The 18,314-nt window shown below is 36.9% G+C and overlaps 2 protein-coding genes across 2 annotated transcripts; both read left to right on the top strand.

The window, feature by feature from the left end:
- LOC109947444 (uncharacterized mitochondrial protein AtMg00810-like) lies at nucleotides 2,251–2,874 on the top strand. The gene has a single exon (XM_020557433.1). It carries the CDS (start codon nucleotides 2,251–2,253, stop codon nucleotides 2,872–2,874), a length of 624 nt encoding a protein of 207 aa, XP_020413022.1.
- LOC18786245 (cucumisin) lies at nucleotides 14,150–17,979 on the top strand. Its single transcript, XM_007221001.2, has 10 exons — nucleotides 14,150–14,308; nucleotides 14,795–14,895; nucleotides 15,079–15,176; nucleotides 15,278–15,521; nucleotides 15,624–16,137; nucleotides 16,226–16,329; nucleotides 16,412–16,627; nucleotides 16,715–16,826; nucleotides 16,947–17,160; nucleotides 17,276–17,979. The coding sequence occupies exons 1-10, from the start codon at nucleotides 14,186–14,188 to the stop codon at nucleotides 17,809–17,811; spliced, it is 2,262 nt and encodes a 753-aa protein (XP_007221063.2). The 5' UTR covers nucleotides 14,150–14,185; the 3' UTR covers nucleotides 17,812–17,979.

The following is an 18,314-nucleotide window of genomic DNA, read 5'->3' on the forward strand; positions in this document are numbered from 1 at the left end:
TATGCAAATGAGATGGAAGAAACTGGTACTCTATTCTATGTCTGTAATGCTGCAACAGATGTAAAGGTCAATCACTCTTGGTACATAGACAGTGGGTGTAGTAATCACATGACAGGAGATGAGGGACTTTTAGTAAATGTTCAAAGGGATTTGACTTCTAAGGTGAAGATGGGGACTGGAGAAGTGGTTTCAGTTACTGGAAAAGGAACTTTAGTGATAAAAACCAAGTTTGGTAAGAAGCACATACATGAAGTAATGCTTGTACCTGGTCTTGAAGAAAATTTGCTCAGTGTTGGGCAAATGATGGAACATGGCTACCATCTTGTGTTTGGAGAGAATATGGTGAGAATCTATGATGATCAGTCACTGGAGAATCTGATTGTGAAGGTGCAAATGACAAACAACAGATGCTTTCCATTAACAATGATGCCTGCCAGTGAGTTGGTTCTAAAAGCAAGTGTCACACATTGTTTGCAGACATGGCATAAGAGATTTGTGCATTTAAATGAAAGAAGTATGAAGCTGCTTGAGAATCAAGGGATGGTTCATGGATTACCTCACTTGGAGCAAATGTCAGTGGTGTGTGATGGATGTATGCAAGGAAAGCAGCATAGGGATTCTTTCCCTTTGGAATCCACTTGGAGAGCTTCAAATCCCCTAGAATTGGTTCACACAGACATCTGTGGACCAATGAAAACAGAATCCCTCTCTGGAAACAGGTATTTCCTCCTGTTTACAGATGATCACACTAGGATGTCTTGGGTGTATTTCATTAGAAACAAATCAAGTGCATTGGAGTGTTTCATGAAATTTAAAGCTATGACTGAGCTGCAAAGTGGGTTCAAGATAAAGAGTTTGAGAAGTGACAGGGGAGGAGAATTCTTGTCAGGAGAGTTTAACAGTTTCTGTGAAGAATCTGGCATTCAAAGACAATTAACAGTGGCTTACTCCCCTCAGCAGAATGGAGTAGCTGAGAGGAAGAATAGAACAGTGGTTGAAATGGCTAAGTCAATGATGCATGAGAAAAGTATCCCTTATGAGTTTTGGGCAGAGGCTGTAAATACTGCAGTCTATTTGCTGAATAGATGTCCTACCAAGGCTCTCAATAAGGTAACACCATTTGAGGCCTATACTGGCAGAAATACAGGGGTTGCACATTTAAAGATATTTGGATCCCCTTGTCATGTGCTTATTCCTTCTGCATTAAGACATAAGCTTGAAGAAAACAGTCACAAGTGTATTTTTGTAGGCTATGGTCTTTGTGAAAAGGGATATAGACTGTTTGATCCAAGCAATAGGAAGATTATCCTGTCAAGGGATGTGAAATTTGATGAGAAAGGATTATGGAAATGGGAGAATGCTAGAGAAGGAGAAATGGCAGTGCTTGTACCTACTGGAAATCAAGACTATGCTCTAAATCCAGACTTGGATGCACCATTGCAAATACATGAAGAAGTCATAGCACTAGAAGAACCAAGTCAAAGCTTGGATACACAAACACAAGCAGATGTAGATACTACTCTGCAGGATGAAAGCATTGAAGAAAGTTCTCAAGTTTTTGATCATACACCAAAGAAATGGAAGAACATTAATGACATTATGGCTCAGTGTAATATGTGCATTATGGAGCCTGAGAATTTTGAAGAAGCTGCTCTAGATGAGTCTTGGAGAAAGGCAATGGAAGCTGAGTTAGAAATGATTGAGAAGAATAACACTTGGCAGCTTGTGGAGAGACCCTTTAACAAACCAGTCATTGGTGTCAAATGGGTCTATAAGACCAAGCTTAATCTAGATGGCACTGTACATAAGAATAAGGCTCGATTAGTAGCTAAAGGCTACTCACAAAAACCTGGAATCGATTACAATGAGACTTTTGCCCCAGTGGCAAGGTTAGATACCATTAGGACTTTGATAGCCCTGGCTGCACAGAAGGAATGGCATTTATACCAACTGGATGTCAAGTCTGCATTTCTGAATGGAGTTCTAAAAGAAGAAGTATATGTGGAGCAGCCATAGGGTTTTGTGAAAAAGAATGAAGAAATCAAAGTGTATAAGCTGAACAAAGCCTTGTATGGATTAAAACAAGCCCCAAGGGCATGGTATGATGAGACAGATTCCTACTTCAACAAGGCAGGATTTAAGAAAAGTCCAAGTGAAGCTACACTTTACATTAAAACTGATGAAGGCTCAGGTATTCTCATTGTCTCTCTTTATGTGGATGACATTGTTTATACTGGAAGTTGTGTAAAAATGATTGAAGAATTCAAAAATGACATGATGAGGCATTATGAGATGACTGATCTCGGGCTGCTCTATCATTTTCTTGGCATGGGAGTTGTACAGACTGAGAAATACATATTTCTCCATCAGAAGAAGTATGCAATGAAAGTGATTGAGAAGTTTGGTTTAAAAGGATGTAAGTCTGTGGCAACCCCCTTGGTTGCAAATGAAAGGCTGTGCAAAGAAGATGGAAGTGATATGGCAGATGAGAGTGAATATAGGCAGATTGTAGGCAGTCTGCTATATCTGACAGCTACTAGACCAGACATAATGTTTGCCTCTAGTTTGCTTGCCAGAATCATGCACAATCCCACTAAGAAACACATAGGAACAGCCAAAAGGGTGTTGAGATATGTTGAAGACACACTGGATTATGGAGTTGAGTTTAAAAAGGGCAAGGCAGCTACCTTAATAGGCTACTGTGACAGTGACTGGGCAGGCAGTGAGGATGACAGAAGAAGTACCTCAGGATATGTGTTTACTTTGGGATCTGGCATGTTTTCATGGGCCTCAATCAAACAGAATACAGTAGCTCTGTCTACAGCTGAAGCAGAATATGTGAGTGCTGCTGAAGCAACATCACAAGCTAAATGACAAAGGTTTATACTTGAGGATTTTGGAGAGGAGCAAGTGGAAGGCACACCAATTCTGTGTGACAACACCTCTGCCATAGCAATGGCAAAGAATCCTGTCTTTCATCAGAAATCCAGGCACATAAGCGGGAAATTTCATTTCATCCGAGAAGCTATCCAAGCAAAGGAGATTGAGCTAATCTACTGCAAATCTGAAGATCAAATTGCAGATATCCTAACCAAGGCTTTATCCAAGGATCGTTTTGTGCATCTCAGAGATCTACTTGGAGTTAAATCAGTCAAAGGGTTAGAAGGGAGTGTTGATGTGTAACCCTTTGAGCTGAGTTTGCCGCCTAATCCCATTTCGTTTAAATGTTTCTGTTTTAGCTTTTTAAATTTTTCATTTTTCTGCTGTTTGTAATAAGGACCATTGGATTAGAGTCCAAGTGGCTCCTTAAGAGAGGTGTTAGATTGAGACAAGTGTAATCATCTTATAGGATGATAATTTCAAAGGCTAGGATTAAATCTTGTATTGAGGCAGTTAGAGAAGAATCTCTCTTCTCTCTCCTCAACGGTTATATTCTTGGCAGCTGGTAATGAATGTGCAGATGCCTTCACTCTTCCAATTCTCTTCTGTTTTCATAGAGAGCAACGTTTCTCTTATTCACTCTCTCCCAAACACATCCAAATACAGACTCACAAAACTATGAATTCTATCAAACCAACCATCCTTTGTGATTTCCACCCAGCATCCAAATCAACTGTCACCAATGATCGACATATGAAGCTAAAGTTCTCGGTGCACCAAAAGCAATTGAAATCAAAGTTAATCCAAGCGTTCTTTCTTTCACATCTCCTGGGCAGAATCTATCTTTTTCAGTCACAGTAAATGGGTCAATTGAGAAATCCAAACGTTCAAGCGTTCTTTCGTTCACATCTCTATGGCGTCTGCAAAAGTGCTTTTGCTTTGTTAGTGAAAATTGAGCTGGGATGCACATGCACTAGTGAGTCCATTATCATTATGGGGGACCAAGTCATTACCGATATGGTCCGTTTAACTTATAATTGTAACCAAACCGAACCAGGATCGTCTTCTTGACAAAAAGAAAAAACCATGATCACCCTAGTTGAAATGAAATGGAAATGGAGATGTCATCATTATGACGCAACCAAATTGACGTAACCATGGAAGAACAATATGTGATTCACGAGGTTGGAGATTAAACAATGAACGACAAGTAAATTTATTGTGGCTTTAATTTCTTTTTCGAAGATCAGCTTATTAATCTCTTACACGTGTTGATTCCTTACCTCAATATCCCCTTAAGCTATAGGGGTTGATAAAAATACGTCAGCTAGATATAAGCGTTATACTTAAGGAAGAAATGGTTTGAGTGCGTGGAAGACTATGATCACAAAATTTCAGATTCGGATCCTCTGCAGGTTCTTATGTGCTTGTCATTCACTTGCCTTTTAATCTTAACCATACATCACAAATTCAAAAAGTGCGTGTGAACAAAAGAGTAGTGCATTTTGAATGTGCGTGAGATCAAATGTGAATCATTAGATTTGTAATACACGTATGACTAGGATTAAAGCAAACATGTGAAACACATGGCTAAATCTTAGTATAAATACATGATGTTCTTGGATGAGATTGCCCATCTTTTCCAAGCACGTTTATAGGTTTTGTAGTGACTCTGACCCCCATAATGGCTTTAGTTCCATGGTCGTTTCTCCTTCTCAGCGTGGCAACAGTATTTACCATTAAATCAGCTCAACAAGGTTTTTGTTTTTGTTTTTTTTTCAAATAGTTCCAACTTCTAAGCTACAACAGAGAATTAGCTAACCTAATTTATGATTATATATGCTATATGTTAAGTGATCATGTAATCCTGTATTGATGTGAGAATAAGAAAAATCAAATTGCACTACTGAGGATCAATACTTGTTTGGAGTGATCACATGCAAATCCCATCCCTCGTTGTTGTTGTTGTTTTTGTTTTTTTAGGACATTTTTTATTGAGAGGAGCGATAACATACTAAACTTACACATACTATACAGATGCTAGGACTCGAATTTGGAATCTTTCCTAAGAAAGAGCATTTGCTCCAAACCATTACACTAGTTGGTCATTTGTTGTTCTTGTTTATGCTAATAAACTTCATTGGGTTGTACGACAAATGATTCCAACAAATTTTTTTTTTTTTCCAGCTAAACCCATGAGTGCCAAACTTAATTCTGATGCCCAATTTGCATACGGAGTTGGCCAGATAAACCCTATCAGGGATCCATATCCTGGTATGGTATATGATGCCGCGAAAACAGATCACCTCAAATTTTTGCGTGCACATGGCTACACCAACAAATTTGTTCCCATTTGCTTATTTTAACGAGAAGGAGAAGAAAAAAGGTTCTGATCCGAGAGCATTTTCCTTTACCCTATGTTTCCTTCCCAATATGATTTTCTTGAGAAAAAGTGAGTGAGTAACAAGAGAAGAGACTAACCAAAAAAACAATGGCGAGAAAGAATGGATCTTTTTTTAACGGGATTTGAATATTGGTGGGTTTTCTTGGGGATGTAAGGAGAAGAAGAAGAAGAAGAAGATAAAAAAAGGAAAATGGATGAAAATGCACTCAAAACCGACGAGCGGAATTCGGAGAGTCTGTGTCAAGTAAACGACCCTTCAGATGACATGTCGTCTAGTTAACCTTTAGATGACATGTCGTCTAATTAACTGAGCCTCGCTTAAAACTTTAAGGCCCCGTTTGGTGGGCTAGCTTGAATTGGTTATGATGGGCTTTGAAGCATTGGATTGGACTGGCTTGGACTAGCTAGGTTTTGAGCCATGTTCTATTCATTCTTGCACCAAACTGCAAATTGAAATTAACTTTATTTTTTAAAATAAATCTTATTTAAATTTTTTTTATTAACAATAATTCTAACTTTTTTCCTCATATCGAAGTAAACCCCTCAAATTTTGCAAAAAGACTATAAACAGATGCAAAATCCTAATCAAACAAAGAAGATAACTCATATCAAGATTTAAAAAATTCTCTGTTTTGTCACTTTTTTTTTTTCAATATCTTTCTTTATCAACTAAAAATCATCTCTTTATCAAATAAAATCATATATATATATACATATTTTTTCATCAGAACCCTTTTTCTATTATTTAAATTTTATAAGAAGATAAATACAAGAGATAAATAAATTGTAATTTGAAACAAACAAAAAAAATCGATGAAATAACTTTCAAATTCAATAAAATACAAACTGAAAAACAACATTCAGAAGAAAGAAAAAAAGAAGGAATTATGCAAATTATGGAACCCCAATATCATATTTGAAAAAATCTTCAATGACAAGGGAAAAAAAAAACCAAAAAGATCTTCAATCTTCAATAAAAAGAAATCAAACCCAAAAAGAAAAAAATCAAAGTGCTCAACATCGTCAACACATCTCAATATCTAACAACAAAATCGAAAAAGGAGTTCTTTCAAATTATCAAAGAAGAGGAGAATAGGGAGGAGAGAGGAGAAGAGAGAGAAGAGAAGAACTTGAGAAGAGGCGTGCTCACTGCTCAGTCTCATCGAGAGAAGAGAGAAGAGGCATGCTTGGAAAAGCCTCGGATTCTAAGCCCACATCTGGGCTTGGGTTCTAGAGCCATAGTTATTTGGGACATGGATCATATGTCCATATGCCGTTCAAGACACACTTAAACTCACCAAAAAATGGCTAGGACCCATGTCCATTTTAATTGAAAATATCAAGTCCAGTCCAGTCCACCAAACAAAGCCTAAGCCCATCATCAAGGCTCAAGGTGTATCCAGGCCCACTTTGATTGGCCATTGAAGAGCCCAATTGTGTTTCTTATTTTATTTTTAGATAAATTTTAGTTTAGTATCATAAACCTTTACTCATGTTTTCAATATTAAAAACTAAGTATTCGATTATTTTGAAATTTTAGTAATGTGGTTCTTCTGGTAGACGGTTGAAAAATCCGTTAAATAATAATATGGCACAACACACTTGTATCCTTAATTCCAATAAAATATTTATAAAGTTTTTATCAAAAAAATAATAATAATAAATTAAGAAATATGGAAAATAAAAACCTTTACAATTTTAGGATACCTTGGCATAAAATATTGAGGCGTGCAATGCAATGCAATAGTTCTAGATCATGGCATTTTTTCAGATGTTTTCTTTTTGGGTCCAAATTTTCTGATGTTGCTTGGGTACAACTATCACATGCAATAAGATTAAGCCCATTCTCAAACTCTTACTGAGAAACCCAAATTTAGTGTATTTTGTATCATGTCACATTGACATGCATGAAGTTAATTATGCTGCCAGCGTTTTTTTTTCTTCTTAAATGTCTCAAATGTAAAGGTTAACTGTTTTTAATTATTTGAGCTATAATTGCTATGGTTCGAAACTCCTAAATGGCATCTAATGAATATTTATGTAAACCCCTTCTCTCCTAAATCGTTTGTACTGAAAAACTTACTTGAGCTACAACTTCATTGTTGTGCCTTTTCTTTTCCTTTTCTTTTGAATTACATTTGGTGATGATCAATTAGCTTAATTTTGGAGTTGGTCCCCATTGAGGGGTTAAGAATACTGCAGTGCTGGTGCAGAGCTACAAAACAAGAGAAGTTTCCTTCAATGAATGGGTGTAGTACAAGCAAGGCTGACGGCGGAAGAAGAAGCACGAAAGATGGCTGGTGTGGAAGGAAGGTGTACTGTGTCTGTCCCTGCTTCAGCGAAAAGAAGCAGTTACAGTGCTTCTGAAATATTGGTCAATTTGGTCAATTCTCATTTTACGAAAGTTAAAGTAACCCACTTTGCCCTCTTGACTAAGGTTTGATGTTCCACATTGCTTTTACCGTTAACTCCATTCAAAAGTCCGTTAAGTTTGATGACGTGGCAGGAGTGTTTTAGTAATTTTGTGCACCTAGGTTTTTTAATTACTTAAAAAAATTAAAATACAAACATAAAATTAAAAACAAAATAGATTTTAGAGAAAAACAAAAAACAAAAAAAAACCCTGCCCATCCCTTCTCCCCCAGTCGCACCAAATCCTCCCCTTCCTTCTCTGTCCTTTTACAACCCCACCACCACCACCCCCCACCACCACCAACACCCCCCGGCCCCCCTCCCCGCGCCCGATTTTCTCACACCTCCCCCTACCTCTGGTTTTTTCTACCTTACTCCCACAAAAACCTAGCCCCATACCCATTAATTAGCTTTCAAATTTCATGCCTCCAGTCCCAAAAATCAAAACAACAACAAATGAAGAGATGAGAGAGAGAGATAGATCAATTTTTTAAAGTTTTAAATTTTATGTTTGTCTTTTAATTTTTTTATTCATGATGAAGGTGGGTTCCACTTTGCCAAAAACTTAGATGCACAAAAGTACTAAAACACCCCTGTCACTCATCAAATTTAACAAACTTTTTGGATGGAATTGATGGCAAAGGACATTGTGGAACATCAAACCTTGATCAAAAGGACAAAGTAGGTCACTTTAACTTTAATGGGATAAAGTGAGATTTGACCAATGTTTCAAGTTCTACTATAACAATTAAGCCTATATATTATTCATATCTTCTTCTTCTTATCCGCATGGGGATTTGTTTTTTATACCTTTGTGTTTTGTGTTTGCGATGGGAAAGTTGATACATACAATAGGGGCCAATGGCCACAGAAAATTCCAATCCAATATCTAAATGAGATAGGAGAGTAGTCTTGAGTGTCTGCGAAAGCGCTTTTGCTATTTGGTAGTGGGGCGCTTGAGCTGAGAGCACTAGTAAATCCATTATCATTGTGGCGGGCCAATTTAACACTCGACAATGTCGTGGAAAGTTAAAGTGACCAATTTAACACACCACAATCATGGTGATCAAAATTATTTTGTTTCCCGAAATTATGTATGTTAAATCATGGTGATCAAAATCATTTTCGACCTAGTGACCAAAGTTTCGAAAAATAAAATGAGACTTGACCAAAGTTTCAAGAGATACTATAGTAAATAAGCCTTAAATTAATCAATGTCCACTCAAGTCAAGCTTAGATTTTCTTTTTTGAAAATTAAATTTTTAGCTACATGAAGGTTGAAAGTATTAGGGAGTTACAATAGCTAATCCTACTAATGATAAGAAATGGTCATTTGTCTGTTATTAGGCCATAACTCCATATTTATGGTTATGATAATGGCTTGCTGTAACTGTAGATTATTCTCTAATGACTTGTATAATGATCATATGAATGACTAAGGGAAAATCAGTTTCTACATAGTATCAGAGTAAGGCTTCAAGTGTTGGGCCCAACGGCCACATGTGCTCCCACGTCACTCAATATGTATTGTCCACGTGTTAGGCTTCAAAGTTCGCCAAACATGCGGGGGTATATTGAGAGTATTTGTCCTACATTGAAAAGTTAAGGGACTTAGCCTGATTTTATAAGGAGTTGGGCTACTCCCCCTATAGCCAATTAGTTTTGAGGTGGAACTTCAACTTCCTTTATGGTATCTATGCTCTTGTGATGATCTTTTCTTTATTACTGCTCTGTCCCACGTGGTTTTCTCCCCATATCTTATTTTATTGTTTATATGGTGTTTTAAAATTCAATTTGCCCATGCTCTTCTTTTCTTTTCTCTGTGTCCCAAGTTGGTTTAACCTCATATCCCTTTATGTCAAACTTGCCGCACCATCTCTCAATTCCTTTATTCCCTTCCAATATTCCTTCTACTCTCTCTGCACGCATCCCTTTCTGCTTTTCATGTGATGAATTTTCTTTTGTTTCCATTCCTCATCTTTGTTATATTTGTAAAATTTTAAAAAATGCACTTGTCAGAATTATTTTTCTTTTTCATTCCTCTTTACAACATTGCTATTTCTCTTCATTCTACCTAAATGGTGACTCCTAGGTAGAGTTTTGTTTCTCAGGTACCTAGAGTTATGTTTCCTAGTACATTTGACTAGTATGACAGCTCATCATTGTATTCCTTTATTCCATGAGCCCATGTGCTCCTTCACCTGCTGACTTTCAATGAGCGTTATGTTTACTTTGTTTCTCTCATGCCGTTGTTGCAACTCTGGAGATTGGAGTTCTTCTTTTTTGGTTCCCCTTACTAGACTACTACAGCCAATAACTGCCGCCATCTCCATCACTATGTAGTTTCTTCATTCAAATCTTGCTATGTTGTGCGTGCTTGATTGGCGGGGGAGTATTAGGGAGTTACAATAGTATTTCAGTTGCAATAGTTAATCCTACTAATGATAGGAAATGGTTAGTTGTCAGTTACGTTGTTATTAGGCCATAACTCCATATTTATGCTTATGATAATGGCTTGATGTAAATGTAGATTGTTCTCTACAGACTTGTATACATATATATATATATATATATATACCCCTTCTATTGAGGGATCCCTCAAATAATTTTATTTGAAGGACGTCCTTTAGGGTACCCTACAATTTTTTTCCCAATGATCCAAACCATCTATTTTTTAAGTCTTCATTCATAGATCATCCTTACAAAAAATTAGACAAATCAGAATCCGTTTCGACATCCAATTGTGTCTTACAAAATCAATGAACACGGTGCTTCAAGAAAGTACTAAAATTCCAATAACTCAATTGAGTGGTCAAATGATATCGGATTCAAGTGTTTTTTTGTAGAGATGATCTTTGAATGAGTATCTACAAAATAGACGTTTGGATTAGTGAAATACAATCCGAAGTGGGGCCTACAAAAGGTGTCCCTCAAATAAGCTTATTTGAAGGATCCCTCAATGGAAGCTCTCTGTATATATATATATATATATATATATATATATAGTATGATGATCATATAAATGACTGAGGGAAAATAAGTTTCTATAGAAAGTACTTTAACAAATAGTCAAATATTCCCAAAAAAAAATTAAGCAAATTGTTGTTTTTTCTCTGCCACAATCTACTTAACTTCTACTCTTCACACGTCACCTCATTTAAATTTTATCCAAAGATTTGAGAGTTAACATATCACATAATCATTGTCTCACACTTAATAATTAATAATAATTACTAACCCTAAAGAGTTCAACGTCAAGCCTGCAACTTCCCTTCTTCTTTTCATGGCTGCACAAGAATCATCTCCCATTTCAGCAAAATATTGTTTTGTTAGTTTGTTAATAAGTGAAACTTCATTGAAAGACAAAGATAATACAACCACCGACAAGAACAAAGGCAGCAAGCAAGCTACAAGACGAGAGAATTTCTCATTTACTTGTCTTTTAATCTTAATCGTGTATCACAAATTCAAAACTGCGTGAACAAAAAAGCGAGTAGTGCATTTTTGGAAGAGCGTGAGATCAAACGTTAGATTTGTAATACACTACAAGGATCGAAGCAAACATGTGAAATGCTTTTTTGCTTTATGCTGTGCCAAATGCAATCAATCTACAGTATTTGAGTAAAGTCAGGTGCTTCAAATATGGAATCCAACATTAAAGAAAGGAAGATATGGTGTGAGTGCATATATATGGAAGACTTTGATCACAAAATTTCGGATTCGGATCCTCTACCGGTTCTTAATGCGTTCTTGTCCCGTTGCTTGCCTTTTAATCTTAACTATACATGACAAATTCAAAAGGTGTGTGAACAAAATGAGACTTGACCAAAGTTTTTGAGGATATTACAGTAAATAAGCCTTAAATTAATCAATGTCCACGTAAGTCAAGCTTAACTTTTCTTTTTCGAAAACTAAATTTTTAGATACATGAAGGATGAAAGAATTAGGGAGTTACAATAGTTAATCCTACTAATGATAGGAAATGGTATGTTGTCTGTTATTATCCCATAACTCCGTATTTATGTTTATGATAATGGTTTGCTGTAACGGTAGATTGTTCTCTATGGACTTGTACATATATATTGTGTATAATGATCATATGAATGACTAAGGGAAAATCAATTTCTACATGGTATCAAAGCAAGGCTTCACGTGTTAGGTCCAACAGCCCCACGTGCTCCCACGTCACTCAATATGTGTTGTCCATGTGTTAGGCTTCAAAGTTCGCCAAACATGTGGTGGCATTTTGAGAGTGTTTGTCCCACATTGAAAAGTTGAGGGACCTAGCCTGGGTTTATAAGGAGTTGAGCTATTCCTCTCATAGCCAATTGGTTTTGAGGTGGAACCTCAACTTCCTTCATGGTATCTATGCTCTTGTGATGATATTTTCTTTATTATTTCTCTATCCCACATGGTTTTCTTCCCCATTTCTTATTTTATTATTTTTATGGTGCTTTGAAATTCAAACTTTCCCGTGCACTCTTTTTCTTTTTCTCTATGTCCCAAGTAGGTTTCACCTCATATCCCTTTATGTCAAACCTCGTATCCCTTTATGTCAAACTTGCCGCACTCTCTCTTAATTCCTTTATTCCCTTCAAATATCCATAAGTTCTCTGTGCACACATCCCTTTCTACTTTTCATATGATGAATTTTCTTTTGTTTCCATTCCTCATCTTTATTATATTTGTGAAATTTTAAAAAATGCACTTGTCTAAATTATTTGTCTTTCTCATTCCTTTTTACGACATTGCTATTTCTCTTTATCCTACCTAGATGGTGATTCCTAGGTAGAGTTATGTTTCTCAGGTTCCTAGAGTTGTGTTTCCTAGGTACATTTGACTTGTATGTTAGCCCATCATTTTATTCCATCATTCCATGAGCCCATGCGCTCCTTCACTTGCTGACTTTCAATGAGCGTTATGTTTACTTTGTTTCTCTCATGCCATTGTTGCAACTCTGGAGATTGGAGTTCTTTTTTGGTTCCCCTTACTGGACTACTACAGCCGACTGTTGCCGCCATCTCCATCACGCTATGATGTGCGCACGATTGGCAGGGGAGTATTAGGGAGTTACAACTATATTTCAATTACAATAATTAATCCTACTAATGATAGGAAATGATCAATTGTCAGTTACGTTGTTAGTAGGTCACAACTCCATATTTATTCTGGTCATAATGACTTGTTGTAACTGTATATTGTTCTCTACAGACTTGTATATATATATATATATATATATTAATGATCATATGAATGACTAAGGGAAAATAAGTTTCCCCATAAAATACTTTAACAAATTTGTTAAATAGTCAAATATTCCAAAAAAAATTTAAGCAAATTGTTGTTTTTTCTCTGCCACTATCTACTTAACTTCTACTCTCCACACGCCACCTCATTTAAATTTCATCCAAAGATTTGAGAGTTGACACATCACATAATAATTGTCTCACACTTAATAATTAATAATAATTACTAACCCTAAATAGTTCAACTTCCCTTCTTCTTTTCAGGGCTGCACAAGAATCATCTCCCATTTCAGCAAAATAATATTGTTTTTTGTTTGTTTGTTAATAAGTGAAACTTCATTGAAAGACAAAGATAATACAACCACCGACAAGAACAAAGGCAGCAAGCAAGCCACAAGACGAGAGAAGAATAAACAGAGGGAACCAACCAAGTCTCTTAGTAACAAGAAGAAGAAAAATCCAAATCGTCTCTATGTAAACACCACCTCACAGTCTATTTTCATCCTATATCATAATAAATTCTTGCCAATCCTCAAAATCCAATCTTACAACTACTTTACGGAATTAGTTTAATTATATATATATATTTGAAGAAGTGCTTTTCAAACAGCCTCTAAAATGTGTTATGGTCAAGGAAGATGATGGTGTGAGTGCATGGAAGAGTATGATCAAAAGCTTACTTAATTTAGAATGAAATAAATAATTACGGATTTTGATTTCTTACCGTAAATTCTTAATATGTTTTCATATATTTGTCTTTTAATTTTAATTGTGTATCACAAATTCAAAACTGCGTGAACAAAAATGCGAGTAGTGCATTTTTGAAAGAGCGTGAGATCAAATGTTAGATTTGTAACACATGGCTAGGAACGAAGCAAACATGTGAAATGCTTTTTTGCTTTATGCTGTGCCAAATGCAATCAATCTTCAGTATTTGAGTAAAGTCAGGTGCTTTAAATATGGAATCCAACATTAAAGAAGTGGTAAGTTAATGCGTGCTTGTCCCTTTGCTTGCCTTTTAATCTTAACTGTACATCACAAATTCAAAAGGTGTGTGAACAAAATAGTAGTGCACTTTTGGATATCAGTGGATTCATTAGATTTGTAATGCACGGCTAGGATCGAAGCAAACATGTGAAACGCATGGCTACTTCTTAGTATAAATACATGATGTTCTTGGATGAGCTTGCCCCATCTTTTCCAAGTAGTACGTTTTCTAGGTTTTGTAGTGAGACCCCCCATAATGGATTTAGTTCCTTGGTCGCGAAAAGGGTTTTTCCATGTAGTGTGGTTTTTCCTTCTCGGCCTCACATGTACTCTGCTAGTAGATGTCACTCATTCTGATGCTCATCCGGATACCAGAAAGGCATGCAATTCCCATATATATATATACCCCATTATAGTTTAAAATTGGCTTCTATATAGTTAGGACCAGTTTGATAACCATTTCAATTTAAGTTTTAGTTTTCATTTTTCATTTTTCATTTTTCATTTTTTATTTTTTATTTTTCATTTTTCATTTTTTGTGCCAAAGTATAGAGAAAAAGAGGGAGAATGGAAGTGAGAATGAGAGTGGATATGGGATTGAGAGGGAAGCTCAGAGGAGACGATGGAAGGAAGGAGTAATAAAAGTGAAAACGAAAACTAAAAACTGAAATCTATTTCAAATTCTTTTCACTTTTGTTATTCCTCCCTCTCATCCTCTCTCTCAATCTCATCCTCACTCCCATTCTCACTCTCATTTTTCTTTATACTCTAGCACAAAAAATGAAAAATAAAAACTAAAAACTAAAATTGAAATGGTTATCAAACGGGTCTTTAATTACGTTAATTATGATTATATTAATCGCAGGTTTATATTGTGTACATGGGGGACAAGCCAAAGCTCGACATTCCCACCACTACCACCTTGCCTCTTCATGTAGACATGCTTCAAAACGTAGTTGGCAGCAGGTTCATTATCACATATATAATATAAGTTTACTGCCTTTTTTTGTTAGGATTAACGAGTTTTCTAGATGAGTAATTGGTGACAATTATATAACTAATTAACATTACGAGGATATGATTTACAATTTAGTAAACTATAGCTAACAGAGGAAGAAGCTCTCCTAACTTGAGTTAGTTTATGTTCAGCAATATTGCACAAGAACCTCTCCTACTGCACAGCTACAAGAGAAGCTTCAATGGCTTTGCTGCAAAGCTAACAGAGGAAGAAGCTCAAAAAATGGCTGGTTGTGGATCTAGCTTTCTTTCCAATTTGCATAAAAAGTTCTGACCATTATAAGTTTATATCTAACTGGAAGCTTGTATGTGTGTATATATATACATACAGGAATGGCTGGTGTGGTGTCTGTTTTCCCTAATGAGAAGCAGAAGCTCCACACAACAAGGTCATGGAACTTCATCGGGTTTCATGAAAACGTGAAGAGAAGCACTGTTGAAAGCGATATCATCGTTGGGGTGATCGACACTGGAGTTTGGCCGGAATCTGCCAGCTTCAGTGATGCCGGGTTTGGTCCACCACCAAAAAAATGGAAAGGCACATGCCAAGGCTCATCCAATTTTACTTGCAACAAGTAAGGCTAATATACTAGACCTGTCATGTTGCTAGATAATAAATGTAAAAATCATCCGTTTTATGTGATAATTGATTTACATTGTTGCTATGGTTGAAACAGTAAAATCATTGGAGCACGGTATTACCGCATTAGTGAACCCTTCGTCAAAGGTGAGATCAAGTCTCCACGAGACTCGGAAGGCCATGGAACCCACACTGCATCAACGGCGGCAGGAAACTTAGTTAGCAAAGCAAGCCTATTTGGTTTGGGGTTGGGGACAGCAAGAGGAGGGGTCCCAGCAGCACGTATTGCAGTGTACAAAGCATGCTGGTCGACTGGTTGTAGTTTCGCTGATACTCTAGCGGCATTTGATGATGCGATCGCAGATGGTGTCGACATAATATCTGCCTCCCTCGGGCCGACGTCTCCGGACGATTATTTCAGGACACCAGTTACCATTGGAGCCTTTCACGCTTTAAGAAAAGGAATTCTGACTTCCACTGCTGCTGGGAACGACGGTCCAGCCCTCAAGACCATCACAGTCTTTGCGCCATGGTGTCTTTCTGTGGCTGCAACCACCATAGATCGGGAGTTTGTTACCAAGGTTCAATTGGGTAACCAAAAAATCTATGAGGTACAATTAAGAGAACCTATAGCTAATTAACATGCCCTCACTTAAGCAATTGAATTAATATATTAATTTACTTCTTTGGCGTATATAGGGAATTGTAACAAACACATTTGACCTCAAGGGCAAGTTCTATCCTCTAATATATGCTGGAGACGCACCCAATAGGACAGCAGGCTACGGCGGGTCTATATCTAAGTAAATACAATTATACACGTTGGGTAAGATTTATGGGATATAGTTTCAGTCTGATAATAATATGTATGATGGTACCGTACAGGACATGCAAACCAGGCACGTTAGACCACAATTTGGTGAAGGGCAAGATTGTTCTTTGCGATGGGACGACTGGCTATGGGGCCTATTTTGCAGGTGCAGTTGGAGTTATTTTGCAAAGCCGACCTGTTGCAGATGTGCTTGACCCTCTTCCCATGCCTGCCTCTTGCCTTGGTTTGGATAGTGGTAACAGCATTTACTATTACATTACCTCAACAAGGTACACAAATATTATTTGTAACTTTTGAGCTAAACCAGATCAGATTGAGTTTAATAAATTTTGAACATTGTAATGATTAATTTGTAGGAACCCAACTGCAACAATTTTTAAAAGTACTGAGGATATTGACACACTGTCCCCATATGTGCCATCCTTCTCATCAAGGGGTCCTAATCCAGTCAGTCCTAACATTCTCAAGGTACGTACGTAATTACTTGGAACTTGATGAACACTCAAGACTCTTTTATTTTATATATAATTAGCTAGCTAGGCTGCAGCACTTCATCTCTCCTTAATTTTTCCCCTTGTTATGTTGCAGCCAGATATAGCTGCTCCGGGAGCTTCTATTTTGGCATCATGGCCTCCAATTGCCCCGGTTTCGGATTATCCAGGAGATGACAGAGTAGCATCATACAATGTAATCTCAGGGACATCAATGGCTTGCCCACATGCCACAGGGATAGCTGCATACGTCAAATCATTTCACCCCAATTGGACTCCTGCTGCTATCCAATCTGCTCTTATTACCACCGGTAGGGCTGTGTATAAACGTGATCAGTTATTATGCAAGAAAAATTATTTTAATTACGTACAATTTTAGTATGGCCTAACCACGTATATCTTGGATTATTTGTAACGATTTTGCAGCTAAACCCTTGAGTCCCGATCTTAACCCTGAAGCCGAATTTGCATATGGAGCTGGCCAAATTGACCCTGTTAGGGCTCCATATCCTGGTTTGGTATATGATGCTACTGAACTGGACTACATAGAATTTTTGTGTACACAAGGCTATAGTACTAAATTATTGCAATCTATTACCGGGCACAAGAGTTGCTGCTCATCAAAAACTAATTATGGAGCACTCAGTGATAATTTGAATTATCCTTCTTTTGCACTTTCCTCCTCTAATCCAAACTCCATCAGTGGGGTTTTCAATAGGACAGCCACAAATGTTGGATCACCAAGGTCCACATATAAAGCTAAAGTGATCGGTGCAACGAAAGGACTTGAAATCAAAGTTAATCCAAGCATTCTATCGTTCTCATCTCTCGGGCAGAAGCTATCCTTTCAGGTCACGGTAAAAGGGTCAATTCATCACAAATCCCGTGTCTCTACTTCTCTGGTGTGGGATGATGGTACTTTCCAAGTGAGGAGCCCCATTGTTGTCTATTCTATATATTAAGTGGTGCATGGATCATGTAATCCTGTATTGATCTAAGAATAAGAAAAAGCAAGTTGCACTACTGAGGATCAAATGCCACATCTCTAATATTTAATATATCTATCGATTATGGGTGATAAGACTTTACTATGATGCAGAAGCTTGAAATGTATCTTTTATTTTATTGTACTTGTTTGGAGTGATCCCATGCAAATCCCATCCCTTGTTGTTGTTCTTGTTTAGTACATTTCCTATTGAGAGAGGCGATAACATATTAAACTCACACATACTACACGGATACTAAGACTCGAACCCATAACTTTTCTGACGCAGCAAGATATAAGGGATAAGGAGATTAAACGATAACCCTACAAGTAATAATGTCGGAATCTACCAATAAACTGGAATCCACTAGAGAAATTGAGTAAACCTCAAATATATTGATTAAAAATAAGATGAATAAACTTTCAAATACAACACCATGAGTTGGCTTAAATAGAAAACAAAGAAACTCTAAAACCGTA

The sequence above is a fragment of the Prunus persica genome, chromosome G2, assembly GCF_000346465.2.
Source record: "Prunus persica cultivar Lovell chromosome G2, Prunus_persica_NCBIv2, whole genome shotgun sequence".
In the NCBI taxonomy this organism is placed as follows: Eukaryota; Viridiplantae; Streptophyta; class Magnoliopsida; order Rosales; family Rosaceae; genus Prunus; species Prunus persica.

Excerpts from the sequence above, each read along its gene's own strand:
- LOC109947444 (XM_020557433.1), top strand. The coding sequence starts at position 2,251 with ATGATTGAAGAATTCAAAAATGACATGATGAGGCATTATGAGATGACT.
- LOC18786245 (XM_007221001.2), top strand. The coding sequence starts at position 14,186 with ATGGATTTAGTTCCTTGGTCGCGAAAAGGGTTTTTCCATGTAGTGTGG. Across the intron at positions 15,522-15,623 it reads TCCAATTTTACTTGCAACAA|TAAAATCATTGGAGCACGGT; the intron begins GTAAGGCTAATA and ends TGGTTGAAACAG. Across the intron at positions 17,161-17,275 it reads ATCTGCTCTTATTACCACCG|CTAAACCCTTGAGTCCCGAT; the intron begins GTAGGGCTGTGT and ends ACGATTTTGCAG.